This window comes from Pinus tabuliformis, chromosome 3_1 (assembly GCF_031772625.1).
Source record: "Pinus tabuliformis cultivar Carrire ecotype Pingquan chromosome 3_1, CPIR1, whole genome shotgun sequence".
Lineage (NCBI taxonomy): Eukaryota > Viridiplantae > Streptophyta > Pinopsida > Pinales > Pinaceae > Pinus > Pinus tabuliformis.
Genome location: NC_142301.1, coordinates 673,039,265 through 673,049,206, shown reverse-complemented (window position 1 = coordinate 673,049,206; position 9,942 = coordinate 673,039,265). Strand labels below are relative to the sequence as shown.

Here is a 9,942-nt window from a genome sequence, read left to right as displayed (position 1 = left end):
ACTAAAGGTGGAGGAAGGGGAACCATTAATAAGGATAGAGAAGAAAGGGGAGGAAAATAAGGAAGCCACCCATTTAGCCCAATCATTAGAGAGACCAAAGGCTTTCAAAATTTGGAAAAGATAATCCCAACACAATTTATCAAATGCTTTTGACAAATCTTATTTGATTACCATACTCGATTTTGTGAACTTTTTGATAGTGTGTATAAGCTCATGCGCTACTATGACCTTGTCCAGGTTTGCTGACCCTCAAAATATCCTGACTGCTCCTTGGAGATGAGCAAAGGAAACAAGGGTTTGAGTCTATTGATTGTGATCTTCGAAAGGATTTTGTACACCACGTTACAGAGTGTGATAGGTCTAAAGTTACTTGGATCTGTTGCTTGTGTCGATTTAGGTCCAAGAGTGAGGAAAGTGGCGTTTAGAGCAGGGATGATAGAGCATTTTCTTTGCAATTCCTCTATTAAAGCTAATATCTCCTCTCCCAAGAATGCCCAACCTGCTTAGAAAAAGTCTGAGGTAAAAGCATCCAGTGCAGGAGCCTTACTTTTTGGGAGGCTCATCATTGCTTCCTTAACTTCCTGCAAAGCAATTTCCTTCATCAATGTCGTGTTTTGGTCTTCAGTGACCAATCTTAGAATGTGGGCGATTATTTTCTCCATGGCTTGTAACATGTTAGAGTTAGACTTTTTAAGGAGATCACTATAAAATGAAGTAAGTTCTTTTTCAATATCCCTATAATCAAAAACCATTGCCCAGTCTATTCGGTAAGTGAAAATATATAATTATGATGCTTGTATTTCAACATTAATTTGTAGAAAAACGAAATGTTCTTCTCCCCTTCCCACAATCATGAGATCTTAAATTTTACAGCCACAAAATCTACTCCTACTTCCATCTTTCATTAATATCATAATTTAAAATTAATATTAAAACTATAATTTAATATTAATACTAACACCATTAATAAAATAATTTAATACTAAAACATATATTAGTTACCATAAACATTAAAAAAAATACTAATATTATTTTACCCTCATATAAATATTATCATGTATGAATTTTGTCTCAACATAATACCCTCGCGTTATACTATTTTCTAAAATAAAATGAAAACCTAACCTAACTAGAGTATTATTTAACTTTTTATGAATTTTGTCTCAACATAATACCCTCGCGTTATACTATTTTCTAAAATAAAATGAAAACCTAACCTAACTAGAGTATTATTTAACTTTTTTAAATTCAAATGATTTGTCTAGATTAATTGAAAATACAGCCTTTAAACCCCAAAAAAAAATCTTTTTTTTTTTTCTTTTTCAAGTACGATATATGAATGGCAATTAAAGGTGGAAAAAGCATTGGTCTCCATTGATTTTTTTATTTGCAGCCGGGGATAACTTGTCAGACGAGAGTCTACGGCTTTTAACGTGGTGACTTATGAGTCGTGAATGTTTTGAGTGGTGTCCCATCAATGTTCTCTCATTAGCTGTGGGTTCAGTTTTTTCCATTGGCTGGCCGGCTGGCCACGTGATTCTGATCCCCTACAATGTATGGTTGTGAATGTCGGTCTATTTCTTTTTGACTTGGCGCGGTCCATGGTCGGCCACTACGAAAACGCGCATTCAGACCTAAAACGCGCCTTCAGACATAAGCAAAAACACCAGGGAAACCAGGGCTAAAGGGTTTGAATCTTTCATGTGTATTGCTGTATTTTTGCATAGAGCGTGTTTCCTATTGCAATTCTTTACAATTTCTCTCCGCACTGAGAAATTCCTAATTCATCAGCTTCCTTGCAGTCTCAGACTGAGTCGTACTCATCGCCATCCTTCACATCTCTCCTATCTCTGTGTCTGTTTTCCAAATTGGAAATGGCCGCATCCTCCTCCACCGCTGCCTCCACTTCCACCTTCCTTAATCCTAACAATACGACCAATTCCGCCTTTGACGTTTTTATAAATCACAGAGGCCCCGATGTCAAAAATTCCTTCGCCAGTTATCTCTACCGTCGGCTTACTTCGTACGGATTCGAGGTCTTTCTGGATCGGGATGAATTGCGGCAGGGAGAGCATTTTAACTCTCAAATAGAAGAGGCTATTCGAACAGCCTCTGTGCACATTGCTATTTTTTCCCCGGGATACGCTGACTCACCCTGGTGTCTAAATGAGCTCCTAATGATGCTGGAGTCAAGGGCTAAAATCATTCCTGTGTTTTACCAAGTGAAACCCGCTGCTCTTAGATGGACCCAGGGCACAGATACTGTGTATGCACGATCCTTGAAGAAACTTGGAGAGAAGACAGAGTATGAGGCTCAAACTGAGAGAAATGTTCTTATATGTGATCCTCAATCTCCTCAAAAGACGCTGAAGCTGAGATACAATGCAGACACTATTGAACAGTGGCGAAATGCTCTTTCTAAAGTTGCCGACATAAGCGGTTTCGAGCTCGAGGCGTGTAATGGGTAAGCGTTCAAACATCCTTCCCGGTGTTTCTGTTACTTTATATTGATAGATATGCACATACTATGTTTCTCACTGGTTATATTGTTTTTCCCCAGTGACGAGGGCCTCTTGCTAGAAAAGGTGGTTGAATGTGTGTCGATAAATGTGATTAAACCATTGGATGTAGCCAAATATCCAACCGGTTTAGAAGATAAAGTTAGCGATTTTGAAAATCAAGTGTTATTGCCGCATCCACAGAGTGGAAGAAAAGTTCAGGTCGTAGGGATTGTTGGGTTAGGTGGTGTAGGAAAAACAACCCTTGCAAAAGAAATCTTCAATAGGAAAAGGGAGAGTTCAGGCTATGCCCGATCTTGCTTTTTAGATGATGTAAGAGATAATGTAAATAAAGGATCTCTATTAATATTTCAGAGAAAACTTCTTAGGAGCTTGACTGGGTCAGATCAGCGGATAGAAAACAAAGATGAAGGTATACCAATGCTTAAAAAGCATCTTTCCTCTCACAAGATTTTATTAGTTTTAGATGATGTAGATAGCGTAGATCAGATTGATCAACTTGTGCCAGATCGAACTTGTATCCACGCAGATAGCTTAATATTGATTACATCTAGAGATAAGGGTGTTCTCACGGGATCAGGGGTCGAGAACTCATTAATTTACAAGTTAGGCGGCCTAAGTACAGAACGCTCACTCAAGCTCTTTTGCCAGCATGCTTTCCGTCAGCCCGATCCACTCCCAGGATTTGAAAACGTGGCCCAGGACTTCGTAAAAGCCTGTGATGGATTGCCTCTATCTCTCAAAGTGTTCGGTGGACTTCTCCATGGAAACAATGACCTGTCTTATTGGTCTGCCCAATTGGTTCAACTTCGAAGGAGACTTCATGAAGACATTAAAAGAAGGCTTCAAATTAGTTATGAAGCCTTGAATGAAGAGGAACAACAAGTATTCTTAGATATTGCTTGTTTTTTCATTGGAGAAGAAAGGGAAATGGCCATTAGCATATGGAACGTCTCAAAATGGGGAGGCTGGTTAGCATTACAAAATCTACAAAACAAGTGTCTGGTCGAAGTAGACTCCTCCAATCTGATACGTATGCATGATCACCTACGGGATCTTGCAATAAGTGAAGCCAAAGTTAAGGAACCATATAGGTTTCGGCATTTTGATGACTTGGTGAAGCAAACTGTAAGTAGTCAATCCCTCAAACCCTCTTATATTTTATTCCATAAAGATCGCGGTTCATTATCTTACAAGAATGAATGACCCTGTAATCACTATCATTTTTTTTTTATGATGGGCAGGGAGTAATAACCGTGCGGGGAATTAGAATGGTTCTTAGCGAATGCCATGATGATGATGATGATTTTGATTCTATTCAAATGAAGAGGTTACACCTTGTTGATACTGAAGGTTCCCTCTTGGAACGCATTCTGAAGAGCGCCAAGGCGCCAAATCTCATATGGCTCCGCTGGAACGAGTGTCCATACTCATCTCTCCCTCGTGATCTGATTCCAATGAATAAGCTAAAGTTTCTTCGGGTGTCCGGGCAGAACTTAGAAACATTGTGGCAACCAGAATCACAGGTAAATTGAAATTTGTTGTATAAACATTTCTGTTTAGTGGTTATTATCAAAATAGCGTCTCGGAATAATTTGAAATGTTTAGTAGATGAGAATCGTGATCCACATATAAATATCTTTTTTGCAGCTCCCTTTATGTTTGGAGGAGTTGGACGTATATGGATGTGAAAGGTTGCAGAACATATGGGGGTTGGAAAACCTGACAAAACTTCAGCGGTTAGATGTTAGTTGGTGCTCTCAGTTAGAGGAATTGTCGGCAAAGGGATGTACGCAGCTGAAGAGGATACGGGGTTTGGAGGACGCCAGACAACTTCAGAGGTTAGATGTTAGTGGGTGCGCTCAGTTAGATGAACTAAGTATGGGAATGTGCTTTCAGTTAGAGGAATTGTTGGCAAAGGGATGTACGCAGCTGAAGAGGATACGGGGTTTGGAGTACGCCAGACAACTTCAGAGGTTAGATGTTAGTGGGTGCGCTCAGTTAGATGAACTACAACTAAGTATGGGATTTCGTTTTCCGTTAGAGGAATTGTCGGCAAAGGGATGTACGCAGCTGAAGAGGATAGCGGGTTTGGAGTACGCCAGACAACTTCAGAGGGTAGATGTTAGTGGGTGCGCTCAGTTAGGTGAACTAAGTATGGGATGGTGCTTTCAGTTAAAGGAATTGTCGGCAAAGGGATGTACGCAGCTGAAGAGGATAGCGGGTTTGGAGGACGCCGAAGAACTTCAGAGGTTCGATGTTAGTGGGTGCGCTCAGTTATGGAAAGATCCTTTCAGTTAGAGGAATTGTCGGCAAAGGGATGTACGCAGTTGAAGAGGATACGGGGTTTGGAGCACGCCAGACAACTTGAGAGGTTAGATGTTAGTGGGTGCGCTCAGTTAGATGAACTGCCAAGTATGGAATGGTTGCTGTGAGTTAGAGGAGGTGGAATGTGTTGAACATTGTACGTGGTTGGAGGAGCTTGATGTCCGTGGGTGCCCCAAATTACAATGTCCAGCCTGGGAGTAGGCGGCGTGGACGTTTTAAAACAAAAACAAAAGAGGGTGTCATAAGACTATTTCATAATTGGGGACGTTCACAGTTGGTATAGTACATGGTCATTTTTATTTACAACATGATTTAAGGACACATATTTTATAAGTCAAATCTGAATAATGTATGGGGTAGCAGTCTGTTTAATCATCGTTGTTGAATGTTCTTTTTATTAGTAATACGTCTCCTTCCGTTTATTAGTAATACGTCTCCTTCCGTAATAAGTTGCCGATTGCTACCTCTGAAGATACCTTTCAGTTTGAGGTCCAAGTAGCTTGGACTCTCTACAAGTTTATGACTAGCTCATTTTTTATAATGGTTTGAAAAGTTTTCATTAAAAATATATGAACTTTATTTTAAGACTTAAAATGAGGTTTAAATTTTAATATTTTATTTTATTTTTAATAATGGATGAAAGCATATAAGGTATATAGGGATCGAGAATAAATACTGCACACAGCAAATGAATTTGAATTTGTTAGACGTGGAAAGTAATGTAGAAATCAAATATATATTGAGATTTATATTGAAAGTAATGTAAAAATCAAATATATATTGAGATTTATATTGAAAATTTATGAGGTTGTTTTATTATTTATAATCATTATTTAAGTGGATACAAATATTAACGTAGTTAAAATAGGTATTAATATATTTATTTATTAAATTGTAATTATTTATAAAATATATAGTTAAAATATATACGAGTAGAAAGTAAATATTTTAATATATTTATAATTTAATTTTTTAAGAAATTGAAAGGGTGTAAAAATGGGAAAAAAGGTTATTTTTTTGGTATTATATTGGTTTTTTTATTCTTAATTTCTAGTAAAATAAAAGTGACTAAAGATGATTAGAATAATTAAAATTTTAAAGGAAATGATAAAGATGGCTAATCAAATTTTATGTGAATATATAATAAAAGTGATTAAAAATTATTAGAATAATTATAATTTTAAAGGAAATGATAAAGATGGCTAATCAAATTTTATGTGAATATATATTATTTGATGGTTATAAGATAGATGAATTAAAAGAAAATTTATTTATTTTGTCTTTGGTTTTTGACTGTATTAATGGATAATACTTAGTTGGGATATGGTTTAAAAATAAGTATAAAAGTTGAATCATATACTCTTTAAGTAAACTAGGTATTAAAATCTTGAAACTCTAATATTTGCACATAAATATAGATGAACTTACTAAGGAAAATTATTATTATATTAAAGTATATATTTTTGTATTCTTAGAATTGTGAAACATATTGCTTTAGATAACAATTTTTTGAAAATGATTTTTTTTTCACCTTGGCATAACTTTTGCCTCATGATTATGGAATGTTACTATTAATTGTCATTGGAACACTTCTTATATGTATTTTGGTACATAGGACTAAAGTAATCAAATTTCTTTGTTATGGGTTTAAAGTGAATTCATTACGGGAACATGCTTCATTCATCATTGTAAATGTACAAGTTTTTTCTTTCTTTTCTATCTTTTAATGTGCTTTTCCTCGTATTTGTGTTTTGGTTTGAATCATTTTTTTTTCTTTCAATTAAATTGTTTTATAAACCATTTCTGAAAGATTTTATATTGAATTTCATACACATATATCTACTTCTCTAAGTTTTAACATAATTTTTTCATTGTCTATCAACCAAATATATTTACATTTTGGATGAGTAAAAAAAATTAGCCAAAATGTTATTTTTGAAAGTGAGCATCATCTATGAGAGAGAAAGGAGCATGTGTGGAAAATCTCCCTATTGTGCAAGTTATGTTTTCCTAAAACAAAGTTGTTCTTCTAAAAAAAAGTATCATCAACTCACCAACAAAGAACCATCAAATATAGCAAGCATTTGGTTTTCAATTCTATTTACATTATTCACATAACAACAGACACATGCACTTATAGTTGTTTTCCAACATATTAGAAGTTGTCTAAAAAGTAAATGCTAATTTGAATGAGAAGAATATTCACAGATAAACTTACACATGCACTTGATAGTTGTTTTCCAACATATTAGAAGTTGCCTAAAATGTAAACGAGTAGTCTAGGAGCTGGCAATCCTGACATACCTTGGCAGATCAGGTCTGAGCTGGAGAGTTATTGCCATTGGAAATTCGAAATGAGGAATTGCGACCCTGGGGCTGCTCACTCACCTTCCTCCTCGACCCGGCGCCTCCCGCTCTGCAATTCCTCCGGTCTGCAATTCCTAAACTCTGCAGCTCGCCACCCAGGTACAATTCGGACGAACCTCCGACTCTGTTAATTGAAATTCCCTTCAATGCGAAATTGAAATTCCCTGATCTGTAAAATCATCAGGTTCTGATTGCTGGTTGCTGTTATTTTCATTGTAAAACCCTCGAGGACACCGAGTATCCTCAACAATTAAATTGACAGATAGATTTTGGGCGCTGACGTGCAGACAAGTGGACTTGACACTGGAACAATCGCCATGGTTTACATGACAATAAACCCCCTGTTTTGAAGAGCCCGCGTTTTGTTGCTGTTATTTTCATTGTACAGGTATGTGAGCCTCCAATGGGTGGGAAAAGTGGCCTGTTGAGAGCAGATTATATGCAAGGAAAAACCAACCCAAGGCAAATGGATCATCAAGCATTATCTATTTTTGTCCAGCAATATGTCAGATAGACATTCAACCTGGTTTTCATAGCTGAACAAATATCATTGCTTGTGTAACAGATTTCCGAGGTTGCTAATCGATGGGCCTTATGGAGCACCGGCACAAGACTACAAAAAGTATGATGTCTTGCTTCTTGTTGGTCTAGGAATCGGAGCCACTCCATTTATCAACATTCTCAAAGACATTGTCAACCATATGAAAGTATCTGAGGAAGAAGGCGTAAGTTTCTTTAAAAGTTTTCATTTTCGTTTTGATCCCCGAGCTTAAATCTTTGATTTTCTCCTCTAAATGGTTAGCATTTGCAGAGCATTGCAAATGTAGGGAAGCGTAAGAAAAAAGCTTTCAATACAGTTCGTGCATTTTTCTACTGGGTTACTAAAGAGGAAGGATCATTTGATTGGTTCAAGGGAGTCATGAATGAAGTGGCAGAAATTGATCAAAAGGTACACACCTTCAAGTCTTTACTTCTGTTATACACGCCCTTGCGATTCAATGATGTTGATTGAAGCAAGGAATGAATCACTGTCAGGGCATAATTGAGTTGCACAATTATTGCACAAGTGTTTATGAAGAGGGTGATGCTCGATCAGCATTGATCGCTATGTTGCAGGCACTAAATCATGCCAAACATGGTGTAGATATTGTATCGGGCACCAGGGTAAGTCAATCACATTACAACATTCAAGATTTACATGTTCATGTGAATGAAGAATTTTTGTCAATGCTTATGGGAATTTGATTCAATTAATCTACACAGGTTTGCACACACTTTGCCAAGCCTAATTGGAGAAACGTCTTCAAGAGTATTGCTCTCAAGCACAAAGACTCCAGAGTGGGTATGATTTTCTCCAACCTAACCTTGTGTCAATGATCTGATGGCTGTTATGTGACAGATTGTCAACTAATCCTTTGAAACCTCACTTCTTTCTCTACTTGATATGCACTCAGGGGTTTTCTACTGTGGTCCTGCTGCTCTTATTGACGATTTGAGGCAGCTTTCACTGGATTTCACACGCAAAACTTCCACCAGATTTGACTTTCACAAGGAAAACTTATGATGCCCAAGCGGTTCAATTGTTTGTGTGTTATTAACTTATTTGTGCATTCATGTTATTAACACCCCAGGAGGCAGGGAATCGAAGAGTCTATCCCTTGCCCAGAAGTTATAGCCACTGTCTGAAGAGAAAAAATGGGTCTCTTTTGACAGTAGTTTTCTTTGTATATTAGAACATGAATTTCAGAGAGGATGAATCAATTTTTTCTCCCTTCATTTGCAATAAAATAACTTTTGATTGATGTTCAGAGTATTCCTTGATTTGCGTTTAAACTATGGTGCATCTAAATTTTTGCAGATTCGATTCAAATCCTTTTACTGACCTCTCTTGTTGTTTGTCAGAACTTTCCAAACTCTTGAGATCCTTTTGTACTTCGTGTTGTGATCGTTATTTTTGTGATGCCTTCTTAATTGCAAGTTTATTAGGATTTTGTTTCACGTTAATAGAGTATGACTTTCTCCAATGTATGTAGCCTCTCTTTTTCATTCTCCAATGAAGATTAGCACACTTCATTATCCAGTTGGGATTACTGAACTCTGGTATTTAGTTGCTTATGTAGTAATATGACCCCGTTACTATGTGTCCACAGCTTGTTTGAGATCAGAGAAAACTTTGAATATCATCTTACTTTCAATCTTAGTAGGTAATTCTCTGTTTATGTACTGTGATAATTAATCAACTTTATGTCACTACATACATGTGCATTGTGGAAAAGATTGTAATTTTTTTTTTAAAGGACTTGACATACTAATGAAGGCATTATAAACCATAAGCTGCATTGTAAGCCATAAGCTGCATAGTTCTTGTAACTTCCAAGAGTTCTTATTATAGAACAATTTGGAAGTTACATGAGTTTCATATGTAATGTCTGTTGTAACTTTTATCTGAGTATTGTTTGTTTCTAAGAGTTTCAGAAGACTGCACCAATCATATTTGATTATTGATTTTCAAGTTCTAAGAAGACCTTTCTTTTCGAAGTAGTAAATTTTGGACATTACAGACATTTGATAATCCATTAAACTTCTCCTGCTAGCATGTGGAATGAGATAGATCCCAACCCATTCACTGAACACTTGTCAGCATCACCAAAATCCACCTATATTTCCTTGTTCCTCTAATTACATAAGGCCAATATATTTTACATCATATATCAAAAGGATTCACCAT

The 9,942-nt window shown here is 36.5% G+C and overlaps 1 protein-coding gene across 5 annotated transcripts; it reads left to right on the top strand.

Moving 5' to 3' along the window:
* The first annotated feature begins 1,564 nt into the window (after positions 1 to 1,564).
* Positions 1,565 to 9,022, top strand: LOC149188888 (respiratory burst oxidase homolog protein C-like). Of its 5 annotated transcripts, XM_089411728.1 has the most exons (6): positions 1,565 to 2,464; positions 7,780 to 7,939; positions 8,026 to 8,163; positions 8,250 to 8,378; positions 8,478 to 8,556; positions 8,669 to 9,022. In XM_089411728.1, the coding sequence occupies exons 1-6, from the start codon at positions 1,875 to 1,877 to the stop codon at positions 8,776 to 8,778; spliced, it is 1,206 nt and encodes a 401-aa protein (XP_089267854.1). In that variant the 5' UTR covers positions 1,565 to 1,874; the 3' UTR covers positions 8,779 to 9,022. The 5 variants fall into 5 exon arrangements, 3 of the variants coding, with proteins under 3 accessions (XP_089267854.1, XP_089267853.1, XP_089267852.1); XR_016255845.1 differs by lacking the exons at positions 8,026 to 8,163; positions 8,250 to 8,378; positions 8,478 to 8,556; positions 8,669 to 9,022 and adding exons at positions 2,561 to 3,647; positions 3,764 to 4,045; positions 4,170 to 5,124 and having other exon boundaries at positions 1,566 to 2,464; positions 7,780 to 7,917; XR_016255846.1 differs by lacking the exons at positions 7,780 to 7,939; positions 8,026 to 8,163; positions 8,250 to 8,378; positions 8,478 to 8,556; positions 8,669 to 9,022 and adding exons at positions 2,561 to 3,647; positions 3,764 to 4,045; positions 4,170 to 5,124; positions 7,165 to 7,302 and having other exon boundaries at positions 1,566 to 2,464.
* Positions 9,023 to 9,942: the final 920 nt, after the last annotated feature.

Coding starts and splice junctions, on each gene's coding strand:
- LOC149188888 (XM_089411727.1), top strand. CDS start 1,875: ATGGCCGCATCCTCCTCCACCGCTGCCTCCACTTCCACCTTCCTTAAT. Junction 3,652..3,767: donor CTTGGTGAAGCAAACTGTAA/GTAGTCAATCCC, acceptor ATGGGCAGGGAG/TAATAACCGTGCGGGGAATT. Junction 4,046..4,169: donor TGTGGCAACCAGAATCACAG/GTAAATTGAAAT, acceptor TCTTTTTTGCAG/CTCCCTTTATGTTTGGAGGA.